Source organism: Heteronotia binoei, chromosome 11, assembly GCF_032191835.1.
Source record: "Heteronotia binoei isolate CCM8104 ecotype False Entrance Well chromosome 11, APGP_CSIRO_Hbin_v1, whole genome shotgun sequence".
NCBI classification, from domain to species: domain Eukaryota; kingdom Metazoa; phylum Chordata; class Lepidosauria; order Squamata; family Gekkonidae; genus Heteronotia; species Heteronotia binoei.
The window spans coordinates 52,702,700-52,718,149 of record NC_083233.1 but is presented as its reverse complement, the minus strand read 5'-3'; the positions used below and the strand labels follow the sequence as shown (position 1 = coordinate 52,718,149).

Below are 15,450 nucleotides of genomic sequence, written 5' to 3'. Positions count from 1 at the left end.
ATTCCGCACCCCCCCCCCCCCGGAGTACCACAATCCTTACCCCCCCTTGCCATGCTTGCTTGCATGTCCTGTGGATGGCTGCACAGCCCTGCTGCTGCTAAGTGCTCGCTGAGTGGGCTAAGTCAATTAGAAAAGCATTTGGAGGTAATTGAGGAAGGCGAGCAGGCCGATTGATGTTCCTAATCTGATTGTCCAGCTCTTCCCCCTCCAGAGAAATCCCAGCACATTACCAGCTCCCACTACTCATGAGTGGAGTTTGCCTCAGACAGAATTCCTTTCATGCCCCTACTAGGTGCATCACCAACTAGGAGAGGTCTACTTCTGAGCCTGACAGATGAACGGAAGCAGCTTGAAGGAAGCAATGATGCCTCAGGAGATGCAGCAAGAGGACCTCTCCCAACACAATCAAACTCTAAGGTCTTTGGGAAAGAAGAGACCATAGAGTTGCAAGAACTCTACCTGCTAGGGCCACAAAGAAATTTGCAAGCCACTGGGGTTGAAAGACGCAATGATGAAGGCCCTTGCTTGGCTATGAAAACAGAATGCAGTGGCAGCGTAGACTAAGAACCCTTGACCTTTTTAGCATCAGGGTCCTGCTCTTAGTCTGCTTACCAGGCAGGCTCTTGGCCATCAAGTGAAAGGGAAGCCCAGTTCCTGTACTTTTGACAATTACTCAGAAGAGGGAATTCTGGATGATAGAAGGTCAAGGGCTCTTAGTCTACTCTGCCATTGCATTGTTTTCTTAGCCAAGCAAAGGCCTTCATGTCATTGCATCTCTCAACCCCAGCAACTTGTGAAGAGGTGAGAAAAGTTGTGACTACTGAAATTTCCCTTTCTTACACCCTCCTCAGAGGCAAGACAGGTTCTGGTTACTCTGGTTTTGCCTTTGAAAACTAAATAAAATAGTGGTGATGCTGCTGGTGCTGTCCTGGGGTGGCACACAGCCTTCTTGTAGGCCTCAACTCAGCAGCTGAAGAGAAACAACACAAGCAGCAGCCTACGCAGATAACCAAAGGCAGGGAAAAAATAGCACCCCGGTCTTATTTTCTGGAAAATCACCTGCCCTCTGAAGAGGAGAAAGAGGAATATTTCTCCATCTATATAGGGCACGTCATACAGCCTTGCTGGCATCTCCTACTGCATTCTCAGAAAAAAATAAAAATAAAAGCCAGGCAGCCAAAGAAGCCAAGCATTAACTGGATCATGTTGCTTCCACAATCCAATTACATTCAGATTTCTCTGCACCCTTGGGAAAGGTTTGGTTTCCCCCTCTTTATCAAGGTGAATGCTGGTCAGCTCAGCTTCATAACTGTCCTAATGGAGTACAAGGTGATGAAAATGGAGTACTAGACACTGTTGAGCTTGCTCCTGCAGTCAAGCAGCCATAAAATCTGATACAAGCGGGAAAGGGAGTACCTTGGGAGAATGCTGGGAAAAGGTACTGGAGCCATTGGTTAAAATCATTAATGTCTCACTGAGGGCCCGCTCCCTGAAGGGAGCAATTAGACTTCTGCTTGGAGAAAACCCTTCATTGGCTAGGATGAGGTGGGCGCTTATTGTGTGGAGGTGAAACAGCTCCAGTAGTTCTTGGATGACACATCTGCCCATAGCCCATTTAAATCTGGTCTTAGGTCTGGGTTCAGAACTGAGATGGTTTTAACTGATGAATGATCTTTGTTCAAAAATAGACAGGAGACACATGAACCTCAGAACATTGGTCCATCCAGGTCAGTGTTGTCTACTCAGACTGGAAGCAAGTTTCCAGGTTGTTAGGTAGAGGTCTTTCATATCACCTACTACCTGATCCTTTCAACCAAAGATGCTGAGGATTGAACCTGGGACCTTCTGCAGGCAAAGCATAAGCTCTACCACTGAGCCATGGCCCCTCAGTCATCCCTGTTGACTACTCCATTCTTATCCATTGGATAGAATATAGAACTGATGTTGAGAGAATAGCCCTTCAGTGGCTTTGGTCTTTTCTCTCTGATGGGGTAGTTTACACCGGTGGAGCAGAATCAACAGAGTGGGACTTATTCTGTAGAGTAGAACCCACAGGGTTCTCTTCCATCATTCACGCTCCTTTCTATATTAAACTGTCAAATGAGATTGTCTGGAGCTTTGGGGCTGTATGTCATCAGTATGCATATGGCTCCTGCTCTGCCTTTTGTTATCCAGGCCTCTAGATGCATCCATCTTGGTTCTGAACTGGTGCTTTGAAGCTGTGGTCAGGTGGCTAAGGCAGAAGAAGCTGAAATATTATCCAGACAAAACAGAGGTGATGAGGGTCAGGAAGGCTGATGTTCCACAGGATTTGGAACCACATGTTCTAGATAGAGTGCAGTTGGGCATTTGCAGAACAGTTTAAGAGCTTGGGGATGCTCATTAACCCAACTTTGCTGTTAAAAAAGCAGGTTGGCATAGCGGCCAAGATTGCCTTCTGTCAACCACATCTTTGCCAATTCCTATTTTTCTTAGGCTCAGCTGACATGGCCATGCTGATCCATGCTTTAGTAGCCTTGCGGTTGGCACTATCTTAAAACAGTTACACTGGCTGCCATTTTGTTTCCAAATCTGATTCAAGATGCTGAGTATGACCATTAAAGTCATTCATGGCCTTAGACCCATTTGTCTAAAAGACCATTTCATCCCATGCCAACGATGTGTGCCAGCTATGGCCCTCATATTGCCACCTACTGGCTATTCTCCTGCTTAAGGTAGATAACTTGGCATCAATCAGGGCCTTCACCCTTGTAAGTCCCACTTTGTGGAAGGGGCTCCCTGGGGGGGAGGGGCATCTTAGGAATTTTAGGAGGTTTTGTGAGGCCATTTTATTTGCCAGGGCTTTTATTGAGGTATAAACTGCAGGCATCTTGGGGCCAGAGTTATTCATGGTTCTATTTTGTTGCTTTTAAATGATGGTTACAAATAATAATTATTTGTAAGCTGCCTTGAGCTACAAGAAAATGTGGGATATAAATGGGGGGGGGGGTGGACTCCAAGGCAAGCTTTATCAACATGCCTGTGCAAATTTCCAGCCTTTTTAGACCCAGGAGCCAGTTTTTAACAGGCTCCACTAGCCCCACACTGTACCCTGCTTGAGTGGACCTATTCAAACAACTGACCAAGAAATTCCTCAAGCTCCTGTTTGGTAGCTGATGTGATGTGTTGAAGCCACAGGTTGTACAGATCTGCTCTAATGCATGAGTGAGACCGCTTCTTTCTGCTGCTGCTTTCTCTTCAAGTAACAGCAGTCGAGTAATTGGTGTAATCCACTTAATACCAAGACAGAATGCAACTGGAAGGTCAACGGTAGTGCTGCAGAAGGCGAGTGGGGGGCTTTGCTTCCCCCTCCCCTCTTCGACCCAATCTGCCCAGACTTTGCAAGGATCCATTAGGAGCACTAATGACTTCTTTACTAATGCATGAGCAGAGAAACTGCCTTGCTGTTCCCAACATTCGCTGAGGGTCGAGGAAGGATGTTGCTGCCCCCTCCCCCAATTGATGGGATGATGATGTGGGCATGGTAAGACTGGAGTGTTGTGATGTGGGAGTAAAGAAATGCACTAAATGAGCCTCTGAAGCAGAGCTTCTAGATAACCATAAAGGCCCTTGACACCATTAGAGGTGGATCAGCTTCCCTGGGAGGCTTCTCTACATGTGGATGAGCACAAAAAGGCTGATTGTGAAACAAGTCTTCAGTTGCTCTTGCCTTCTCAAAAGAGGGAAGCTGTTACTGACACCCTGAGATCTTCTGGTCTCACAGAAACCCAACAATCTCACAGCTGTTCCCCTAAAGGCTCTGTGGCGGGAAAGAGAGATTGACATGAGTTACAAAGCTATGCTTTGTGGACTTTCTCTGCCCAATGTGCATATGTGTCTGAGGAAGGGAAGCCTCCAAATTGTTATGACTCTAAAGTACTCTCAGGGCTCCATATCTGACAGAATAACCATCTCAGCACTGTTTTATATATTCTCCATAAGAAGGCAACAGGGTCACGAGCTGCCTTCAGTCCTTGGTGTCAGAGGAATGAAGAGGACAGGAAGGGCTGGCCTCACTGTGCTCATCAGGAAAAAATGTTGGCAGTTGTTGGAACCCCCCCCAGTTTATTTATGATTTCTTTTAAAAGCCCAATACAGAAATACAATAAAATTTGGGCAGGAGAAAGACACCCCTCCTCATCCCCCACCACTGGCAGAACCTTCCCCAGAGCCCAGCAAAAATGGGGGGCTGGAAGCAGCAAGAGGGATGTCTGGACTGGGTTTAGCACAGTCTGGTTCCCTGTTTCTTCCCAAGCCATTTCACAGTTGCTTGTACTGTCTGTTTCCCTGGAGCATGTAAGAAATGCCAAGTTTCTAAGCATGTTTTGGCCTGGGGCAAAGCTGAACCAGCAGCTCAAGTTCCATGGCTGTCCAATTAGGGGTGCAAACGTGAGCCCAGTTACTTTGCCTGACAAGGTGGAAAGGCCAACTGAGGGTTCTCTGACAAGGTGTCAGAGAAACTGAGGGTTCATCTGTAGTAGCCATTTAATGGTTTCCAGCAAGTAGGCCATGTTGTAGTGCTGGGCAATGCTCTGGAAGATCTTCAGATGCTCCATGAAGGTCTATGTTGGAAGGAGATGAGAGGAAATTAGAAACGAATTAGAAAAAGGGCTTGAACTAAGCATGAAAAGAAGGATGCTCACACCCATGTGACTGCTGCTCTTAGGGAAATGGAAGGAGGTGGCCGAAATATACCTTGGTAGGCAGGAGAAGGTCAAAGTCCCCAGCGCAGCTGCAGTACATGGACATGTGCGTGTCCTTAATGCCTTTGCACTTCTGGCACACCTGGAAGAAAAATGGCACTTGGAAGCAGGGTCTATGCTTGCTTGGAGTCACCTAAAAATGCACCTGCCCTATATTTTTGGCGCAAGCTCAACAGCTATCCCCCAAATAGAACCACATGGTCCAAAGGACTGGAAGGCTGCTACCCTCCTTCTCTCCCCACTCCCAGTGACAGATGGCAAGAATAATTAAGTGTGCTACTACAAGAGCCCACAGAGCAAATATTTGCTGATGCAAGGGAGCCAGGCCACATTCTACAGAAAAGGGAAGAGAGAACTTGCTTTGTATCACCAACTCTTTCGTGACTGATGATGAAAGACCTTAAGATCCCAGCACAGTTAAACACTTCATCCCATAGCAGAACTGCTTGCAATTGCAGGACTTCAGGCTGCAGATGTGAAACTGCATGACTGAATGCCCCTTTATTTTTTAAAAAAGAAAAAGGATAAGAGACCTCCTTGCAGATGAAGGGAGACAGATGAATTTCAGGGAGAAACAAGCCCACCTAGCATTCTCCACAATGGACTAGTTTCCTATGCACAGTCTGAAGTATCACCTAGAAATGGTTCTAACCTCATGATAAGCTGTTGGGTCTAAAAGCCCTCCAAGAGGACCACTTCTCTTAAACACACTGAAGTTGGGATTATTAGTAGTGATTGAGTACTAGGTGCTTAGGACTTGAGAGCTAAAACTAACCCATAATTCTCAGGCCCAGCTGGAGAAATTGTGAGGCTCTACAATCTACCATGACCTGGGCTATCCCTCCTCACCAGATCCTGAAGCGTAAAGGCCATCATCTTCTTCTGCAAGGCTTCCACCAGAGCCATCTCTATGGCATCAGAGTCGTAGTGGGCATGACAATTGGAACACTCCCAATTGGGCAGGACGGAGCCATCCTGGAAGGCAACACGCACAGAGAGATGGAGGTGAGTGGCTTCCAAACAGCAAGTTAAGTTGGAAGTTATTGAAGGCATCAGGCTTGATCCAGGGAGCCCACATTAGACTACTCATTTTTAAGCAGAGGGTTATCTCTAAGCAAAGGAAAACAAGCATGCCACCACTGGAGGAGGGTGCCCTGGTGAAGGCTACTACTCTCAGTTTCTCCAGGTTGCAAATCCCTGCCTGGAACCGGTGCAAATCCCTTTGGGGTGCCACTCCCTCCTACCATTCTAGACCTGCCTGTTTCACAGCACCTTCTGCTTGTTTTCTTGGGCTGGAATATTTTTTCCCTGCTCATGGTTGAGAGGACTGGGAGCTGGGACATCCAGGTTTGCCATGGGAGCTGGGACATCCTGCTCTGCCATGGAAGTCCATCTGGGTGTCAGTGGGACAGTCACTCTCTTGAGCCTAACCTACCTCACAGGGTTGTTAAGATAAAATGGAGGACAGGAAATGCTGCTGCAAACTGCTTTGGGTCTCCACTGAGGAGAAAAATGGGATATAAATACATTCTTAAGGAATGGATTTCAGAACTGAGCTATTGCAGATGGCTCTCATTTGATTCACCGATGCCCAGTGGTGACCTTGGGCCAGCCACACACTCTTGGCCTAACATGCCTCACAAGGTTGTTGTGAGAATATAGTGGAGAGGAGGAGGATGTAAGCTGCTTTGGGTCCCTGCTGGAGAGAAAGGCAGGGTACCAATGAAGTGAATAAAACATGCTCTCACTGCGTTATCGCTTCCTTATAGAATAACATTTTTGGTATAATGTAATATCCCTAACGCTTATGCTTTGTTTCAGATTTTTGTAATCCCAGTCCTATTATACTGCTTACGTCTTGTCTTACTGATTGCATTGACTTACACCATGCAATCCACTTCAAGTCTCAGTATGAAAGACAGATAAGACCCTTTGACAGTCATCTCGGAAAGAACCAAGGCAATAGTTGCCCTGTGGCAGGGGACACTCCCGATAACCTGAAAGCATAGGTGGGGGGTAAATGGGTGTCATTTTAAGTAGCTTCATCCAGTACCCCACAGGAGCCATTCAGGCAGCTGACATCAATTCCTCCAGCCAATGAGGAAGTGGGTTTGAAAAGACAGACATCAAGCCAGGAGTATTGAGTCATTGTTGGGAGCTTGGTGAGAAGAGGCAACAGTGGCAGCCTTGTGGCACATGGGCTACCCATTACCTGGGAGAGGGCTGGGTCCTTGCAGAGGTCCAAGTCCCTGCAGAAGTTGCAATTCCTGCAGATCACCTCCGGGAGAACGTAGGAGCGACAGGGGTCCCGAAACTGGGCCTCTTCTGAGAATTCACCCACTTCAATTAAGCGAAGCAGGTCCCGCTTCAGTTTGCTCACCTGGTTGGTGATGTTAGTGTCCAGAGACAAAACCTGGGAGAGAAGGAACAGATAAGAGCCACCTAGCAATTCAGCTTGTGTGAGTGTGTGTGTGGAACCTTAGCATCTTCTCCTCACTGGAATTTTATAATTTGCCTACTCTTACAGGCACCTCACTTGCATTCTCCTCCACCATCATCTCTCCTGGTTTGGGCTCAAGCCAGCAGGGGCTGTAGATCAGCACATCCTGGCAACTCCTCTTACCTGACAGACACATTTAATGAACTCCAGTGCTGGGTTGTTGAATATCAGGTATGAGCCAGGCAGGGCTGGAAACAGCTCTGAAGGCTCTGTGGTACGGCGAGAACCGCTCACTTTCTTCTGGATCTTCTGGGTGATGGTGAAGAAGCTCTGGGTGAGTTCGTTGGCAACATACTCCTGTGAGAAGGTGATCATGCCTGAGGGTGGGGACAGAGTACATAACAGACAAACATATATGGGCTGTAACTTGGTGGGCAGACCCAAGCCTCTTCCAATTGTCAAATGACACATTCTTATTTCTGAGCCATTTCTAGGGTGCAAAGGCCATCCCTTCCACCTCACAACCTTTCCACCTTACAATCACCTTGCAAGGCAGGCTAATAATCATCCCATTTAACAGATGGAAAAGAGCAACATGCTCAAAAAAACACTTTTAAAAAGTAGTTATTTATATTTTTTTTAAAAGGGGACTTGCCAGATAAAGACACTTAACATTTGCTGCCCATACAATGATCCTGAAGGGTAAGTGCTGTTATGTGCTATTACTTATCCACGTGGAGCAGATTAAGCAGCTGAAGAAGTCCAGTTTCCTTAAGCACTTCTGCGACTTTGTGGCTAAGCTGGGATCTGAGCCAGGGGCTCTCTAGCTCAGCATTCTCACTTGCTACACTACACAACAGTTTATGCAAAGTATGGGGAGTGAAGCAGTCTGGTCCTCACCAGGCATAGCACCTGTCTCTGCCATGGGCTCCTGGGAGATCTGGCTGTTTGCTCGTCTCTTGATGGGGGTGTTGCCAGGGGAATTACGCCGCATTTCCTCCTTCATGCTATGGTACAAAGCAACAATGTAGGCTGGGAAAGACACACAAGAATGGTAAGAGGACATGCAATGATCCCTCTTCATGGGAGAAGCAATGACTTTGGTCCCACTTTCCTGGGAGTGGAAGAGGGAAGCAATGGCTTCATCCGAGAAAAGACCTTGTTGGATTTGACTGGCCACATGGAAAAGTAGGTAGACAAATGCAATCTGAATGACTTTTCCAAGTGCTGAGCAAGCAGTAGAACTGAGATGCAGATAAAGATTATGAACACTCTGATAGGGCATTATTCTCCCAGGGAGGTGGGAAGCCTTGAACCTCACCAGACACAATCATGAGGAAGTAATTCTGACAAGAGGCTGCCTGAGGTAAGTATTGCATGATGTTCCAGTTGTTTTCTAGCTGTTCTTCCACACCATCTTCTTCCACTTCTGCTTCTTCATCATCCAACTCCTCCCCTTCACTGCTTTCCTCATCTGCTGCCTCCTTATTGCCCGTCTCCTTCTGCAACAAATGGTTTAAAATCAGTACTTGTAGCCCATGTTTATCTCTCCCATTCTGAAGCCTCTGGAAACACACTCATGTTCTTGATCTCTGAAAGGATTAACTCCTCTGTCTCTGAAGAGTGTCAGGCAGGAAGGCCTGAATGTCACTACAGGTAAATCTCATGGACTCAAAACCTGCCAACCACCCTTCTTGGTGGGCCTCTTACCTCCCCACAGGGGACACTGGAGGCCACTTTGCCCTTGATTCCACCATAGTTGGCTGGATCCATCCAGAGCAAGAACTCCCAGCAGCGCGAGAAGGAGATTGTCAAGGAGTGGAAGATTTCCTTCGAATGGATGCTGGAAGAGAAAAGATGGCCATTACTTCAAAAGACAGAGGGTATGCCTGCTGGGACAAAGAGGGACTTCTCCTAATGCTAAATATGTCATCATGAGAACATAAACTGAGCATACGAAGCTGCCTTATACTGAATCAGACCCTCAGTCCATCAAAGTCAGTATTGTCTACTCAGACTGGCAGTGGCTCCTCCAGGGTCTCAAGCTGATGTTTTTCATGCCTACTTGCCTGGACCCTTTTTAGTTGGAGATGCCGGGGATTGAACCTGGGACCTTCTGCTTACCAAGCAGATGCTCTACCACTGAGCTACCGTCCCTTCCTGAGCAAAGCCCATCAGCCAACACCCTACGAAGCAGCAGCTTTACTGGATATCAAAGTGCATCAGTCAACATCCTGTCCCATATTGAAGAAATCAAAAGTGAATTATGCAAGAGCTCATGTAGCATCCATGACTAAAATGGAAGCCCCGGATCATCTTTTTAAATATCACCAGTCTAAGAGGCCACTATTCTCTCAGCCTGAACACTCTTCCCCCTTCAGTCTGCAATACAGCAGTAATATTGATCAATTTTAAAGGGTTATTGTAAGAATTACTGAAAGAATGCTTCCAACATTATACCAATAATAATAAAACTGTCCATTTGGCATGATTTATTCTGGATACCAGGGCATGGGGGTGGCGTACACTGCACAGCCTGAACCACAGTCTGCACTTCTACATCTGTCTAGGATGCTGGAGGGCAGGAAAGTGGGTGCCAGGCTATTCAGGCTCAAGAAGTACACATTCCAGGCTGTGCTGAATTCCCAGAGTGCTTTCTTTTCAAGAGGATGGTGTTGGAGAAAGCAGCAGGAATTTTGTTTTCCTGATCTGGTTCAAAAGTCTCAGATCTGTAGCCATCCCTTCCCATGGCATTGCCCGTAACAAGGCACACCTGTTGGTGATGTACTCTACATAGGCGAGGGCATCCTCTATGCGGCGTTTCTTGGTGCACAAGATTATGCGGTTGAAGTTGGCATAAACCACTGAGGAGCCAAGGCGCTTGAACTCTGCAACCAATCTGGGGGAGAAAGCAAGAGGTGAAAACAGGAGTCATGCTCATATATTTCTAGAACTTGTGGCTTGGCTCTTCCTCCAACTTCTTTGCTTTGGACTGACCAACGTAATCTGCAGAAGGGATTGTTTTCTTTTTGAGTACAGTGATGCTAACTGGGAGGCTACAGGAGAGTAAAGAGTTCTTGGCTTTGTCCACTGTGCTGGCCAACTGAAAACTCCTGTAACTCCCACAATACTAGAACTTGTGGCAACTGAACTAAAAGATCAGAATCAGGCAGAAGATTCTGAACAAAAAGATCTGAATCAAACACTTCTTCCATAAATACCCATCTTAATGTACAGAATTCTCTGGTATAAAGAATGCAGATAAATGGAACATTTTTGTATAGAAGAAAAATACAAAATGATAGCAGGGAAAAGCCACCACATCCATACTTGACTTGTCATGCTCCAGAGGAGCCCAGCTGGCATCTGTTGAAGACTGAAAGTTGCAGTAGTTGGACCTTTAGTTTCATCCAACCAGCTAGTCTTATGTGCAGGATGAAAGTACAAGAGAATATTGGTCTGAAAGTAGGGGTGGGCATGGACTGGAAAAATTTCTACAGATTTTTTCAGTTTATGAATCAGTTCATAGTTTGCGAGATCCATGGGGATTTAAATGCCTCCTGAGCTGACTGCCCTAGCAGACTGCCTAAAAAAAATTACAGTCCATGGGTGGTCTGTCAAAGCAGCAAATAGATGAACCAGGCAAACAGACTGTGAACCAACCCCCCATTGGTGGCGAATTTTGGTCTGTGGATCAGTCCATACCCATCCCTACTGGAAAGCCTTGATGCTACTAACTAGCCCGTGAGCAAAAGGAGATTTGGCTAAATAGTACATAACTTTATTTGCCCCTTCATACCCCTGTAAGTACAACTCATTGGAAGGCAAGGGAGGACTCACTGCAAGAACAACTTCTTCATCATGTTGTGCAGTGTGCGGTGCAGTGCAGGGTCATAGAGCAATGATGTTGGTGAGCGTAGCCAGCGGTAGAAGTGAATCACTTGGTTATCAGCATAGACATTGTGGTACTGTGTGATCTCCTTCACCCAGCCTACCACCATGCTCTTCAGGATCCTGTGAAAGCATACAAAATCCTCTTTGTATGACACACACCGAGCCAGAAGCTGCCACACCTTTCTGGTTTTCAAACTGCCTTGAGCTTGAGACAGTAGGGTGGCCCTGCTAATTCTATCATTGATAACTGAGATGGCCCCCTGCAAAAAACTAAGCCACAGACCATACCTGAAAGTGTGGGAACAGAGAGCTGTTTCATCATAGCTGGCTGGGATACTGGCTTGGTTCCCTGTGACCATGTCCTCCAGCGATGCCTGCTGAATCACATCGAAGCTAACGCACATGCTGGATGCCCCCTCCATGTCGTTGATGTGGTGCGACTGCAGGATGGTGTTCACAGCAAGGCTCTGGATATCCAGTTCCACACACACTGCAGTAGTGGGGGGAAAAAAAGGGTCAGGAGCAAGAGGGCATGGCAGCAACTCTACATGACCCTGGCTGGCAAAATGTGCATCTCACTCTTAATTTCTAAGGAGGCAGAGCTGAGAAAAGGGCCAAAATTGTCTCCCCCTCTTCCCGTAGCTGTAGTGAAGCAAAAATGTTTGCATCACTTTTAGCTATCAAATTAGCTAGGTAAATGCTAGGTTTACCTTTTGTTAGGTAAACGGATGCCAAAATGCAAGACGGTGTGCCACCTTCAGACCTGCTTCTTTTGTTCTTGTTAACTCTGATGACTAGAAGCTGCTATGTTATTTTCCTTCAAACCAGACTACCATAACTTATCAACTTTACCACTGGAAATTACCAAGGACAAGGGAAAACCTGACCTATCAATTGTCCACCCACCCACAAATTCATGAAGACTGGTAGGTGCTCAAGAGTTCTCATGCAGTGTAACTGGACAAAATTGCACCAAACATTAGTTACTACTGCCTTTGAAATCTGGCCATGGATTCAGATTCACTCTAAATGTTACCCCTGAAAAAGACAGCTTTTTCTTTGATGCACTGTGCAACAGAGAACCCGACATCGTTTCACTAACTTAATAAAATGCTGGTGGTGGAAAATGCCATCAAATCGCAGCTGACTTATGGCAACCCTGTAGGGTTTTCAAGGCAAGAGACATTCAGAGGTGGTTTGTCACTGCCTGTGTGGTGTGATACTCGTCTTCCTTGATGGTTTCCCATCCAAAAGCTAACCGGGACCCTGCTTAGCTTCTGAGACTGTCCCTGTCCCTAAAGATATCCAGCTGTCCTCAAATGGAGCCAGGGTTTTTTTGGCCCTGGCTCTGACCTAGTGAAACTCTCTGCCAAACACCACCAGGGCCCTGTGGGACTTAATGCAACTGCACAGGGCTGGTAAGGCAGAAATATTCTGCCAGGCCTTTGGATGAGGACAGCGATGGTTCCATCACAGCGGGCACCCCCTTCCTTTTTTCATCCATCTTTGCTTTGGCCCTCTCCTCACCTCCCTGTGACTTTATGACACAGTCCAAAGTGGGGTAGCAAAGAAATATATGACACCATCTGAAATAATATAGCTGTCCTTTTCGATTTATTGGTGTAAATCACCTAGAGCCTTACATTGGAGGGAATAGACAACGCATAAATTGAATATAATAAATAGTTTGGGCCATCCAGGTTACACCAACTTCAGAAAACATCTATGAATATTACCTAGTGAGGCATAGATGGTGACCACACAGCATGCTTGTTTCAGCCTCCAGGCTGTAAATTTTAGACAACTGCCCTCAAGTACAGCTCCCTTCTACTAGTCAGCGATAGTTCATGAGTCCTACCAAGATTTTATGGAAGTGAGTGGGTGGTAGTGTTTTAGGCTCACTTAAGGTTACTCCTGAATCAGATGGATTTTCCTCTGAAGCATAGTGTGGTGTGGGACTGGGCACCAAACAACTTGTTCAGACCATCAAAAATAGTGAAATGGGCCAGAATTTTGATACTTTGAAGTTGCACAATATTTGGACATTTTTCTTCAGGAGAAACTGTTCCCACTGCAGTCTGAGTTAGTAGTTCCATTACATACAAGGGCTTCCTTTTCTCCCATTACTCACCTGTGGAATAGCAGCCCAGGTGATTGATCTCTACAGAGACCCCCTCATCAAACTCCATGACCAGGCTACTCACCAGTGGAATAGCAGCCTGGATGATTGATCTCTACAGAGACCTTCTCATCAAACTCCATGACCAGGCGACTGTCATCTGCCTCTCTACCCCCCAGGTCTGGGCGGGAGGTTGGAGAAAGCCACAGAAGATGGTTGTGGTGGTGGAGGTGGCGGGAGAAGAACAGGTCTGTGCCGAAGGTGGAAATGTCATCAGGAAGGTTCCCAATAGGAATGTGATAATATCTAGGCAGAGGTGTGCAGGGGAGAACACGGAAAAATCAGCAGAAAGCAGGAATAAGACTACAGAAAGAAACCTAGCCTAGCTATTTGTTTAGGCTTCATTGTTGGGTTTCTCATTCAAGCTCTGGAAACCCACATGGCCTGAAGCACAATGAGATAACAGGTGTGCAACCAGCTCCTATGATTAGCAGGGAATAAGAATTCCCTGGATTGCCCAAAGGAACAAAACAAAAACAGTCCAATGGTGCCTTAAAGACTAACAACATTTATTTCAGCATAAGCTTTTATAAGTCAGAGCTTACTTCCTTCAGAGGCTATGGCATCATGTATTCATGATTTTAGTCATTTGTATGCATGTTAATTTATGTATTCATAAGTTCTGTAACTGATGTAAGGCTCAGCTGTTGGTCAGTTATTGCACAAAAAGTTCAGGACTGATGCTTAACAAGACACTTCTTTAGTGTAGCTGAAGAAATAGCAGAATTATTATTCATGTTCTAAAATTTAGCATTAAAGTCTGCCGTGAGAGTTTTAATTAGTGATTATCAAGAAGTATCCTAGTTCATCTGTTCTTACCCTTATGAATTAATTAGCTTTAGGTGTCAGTGATTTTACTCAGAAGATACACTGATGTTAAGAGTTAGAAGAATTTATTTTTTGGTCCTATCTATCACTTTCTCTGTATAATATGCTATGTAAGAGTCTGATCAGACTTTCCATAGTGGCTTCCAGTCAAAAGGGACTATTTTTTGGTGAGACTGTCTTATGTGCTGGGCTTCCCATTTTACAAAGTATTCTGCCTGGGAGCTTAAAACCTCATTTGCCTTATTCATAAAAGAAATGGTATTTAGCGCAAATTTAGAACGACAGGAGATTGGATTTTAATCACATGTATTTCCTCTGGAAGTATTGGCTTAATTTGCACCATTTCTATTTTCAAAGTTTTTGCCTATCAAATGCTTTATTCTAAATAAAATCATTAACTCGGTGAAGTTCTTTCATTGTTCTGCTAGAAAAAGATCTGACTAATGATATTTCATTGTGCTGTCAGAGTTGAATCTCTGAAGGTTTGCCTTAAACAGACCTAATGAACATGTTTTGTGCTGTATTCAGCTAATGATGCTTTTGCCTCTCAAAACCTGAATTCGATGCAGATCTCTAGACTGGGTGTGAATAAAATAATTCCTCACAGTGGAAAGAAAGACGCATCTGAAGAAGGGAGCTCTGACTCAGGCCAGCTCATGCTGCAGTCTTTGAACTCATGAACATGACATATACTGAATGAGACCTCTGGTCCACCAAGTGTGGTCACTGTTGTCAGCTAAGCTGGCAGCAGCTCTAAGCTGGGCTCTCAGGCAGAGGATCCACTGTTTTAATGTTACAACAGACAAACGTGGCTACCCCTGCCCCTCTGGATTAAACACAGCGGGCCTAGACCCTTTGCCTGCTGCTCTTCAACATCTGATCTCAAGGACCCAAAAGTGGAAAACACAATCTCCAGGTTTAGATGAACATGCAAAGCTGCCTTAAATTGAGTTAGACCATTAGTCTATCAAGAACAGCTGATCTCAGCTGAAGTAATTTACAACACCTACTACTTGTCTCTTTGTCACTGGAGTTGCCAGAGGCTGAGCAAGGAACATTCCTACATGAAAAGCCTGCATCTACCACTGAGTCATGGCCTGGCCCACCACCCATTCCAGAGATCCCAATGCCTACCTGCTCATTTCAAAGGCCTGAGAGAGGCATGTGTCCAGGTTGAGGTAGTGCCGGATCATGCGCCTGGCAGCATGGCGCTGCCAGTCCAGGACTCCATAGCTGATGTCATCAATTACCTGGACAGGAACCAGCGGGAACTCCTCAAAGACAGGCATCCCATTCACCAACCTCTTCAAGTCCCAATTTGACTGCACAGCAATCAGGGAGGGCCCCCTGCGCTCATCCTGACACAG

At 46.0% G+C, this 15,450-nt stretch overlaps 1 protein-coding gene across 1 annotated transcript in view; it reads right to left on the bottom strand.

Moving 5' to 3' along the window:
- Positions 1 to 4,084: 4,084 nt before the first annotated feature.
- The window catches only part of POLE (DNA polymerase epsilon, catalytic subunit), a 58,628-nt gene continuing 47,262 nt past the window's right edge, over positions 4,085 to 15,450 (bottom strand). Inside the window, exons 37-49 of the mRNA XM_060250191.1 lie at positions 15,218 to 15,441; positions 13,281 to 13,501; positions 11,365 to 11,566; positions 11,023 to 11,196; positions 9,956 to 10,081; positions 8,893 to 9,025; positions 8,504 to 8,684; positions 8,083 to 8,214; positions 7,366 to 7,559; positions 6,955 to 7,155; positions 5,592 to 5,717; positions 4,735 to 4,824; positions 4,085 to 4,601 (exon numbers count right to left, since the gene is read on the bottom strand). Of these exons, the coding sequence (XP_060106174.1) occupies positions 4,491 to 4,601; positions 4,735 to 4,824; positions 5,592 to 5,717; positions 6,955 to 7,155; positions 7,366 to 7,559; positions 8,083 to 8,214; positions 8,504 to 8,684; positions 8,893 to 9,025; positions 9,956 to 10,081; positions 11,023 to 11,196; positions 11,365 to 11,566; positions 13,281 to 13,501; positions 15,218 to 15,441 (2,115 nt within the window). The 3' untranslated portion in view covers positions 4,085 to 4,490. The remainder of the gene's footprint in view (positions 4,602 to 4,734; positions 4,825 to 5,591; positions 5,718 to 6,954; positions 7,156 to 7,365; positions 7,560 to 8,082; positions 8,215 to 8,503; positions 8,685 to 8,892; positions 9,026 to 9,955; positions 10,082 to 11,022; positions 11,197 to 11,364; positions 11,567 to 13,280; positions 13,502 to 15,217; positions 15,442 to 15,450) is intronic.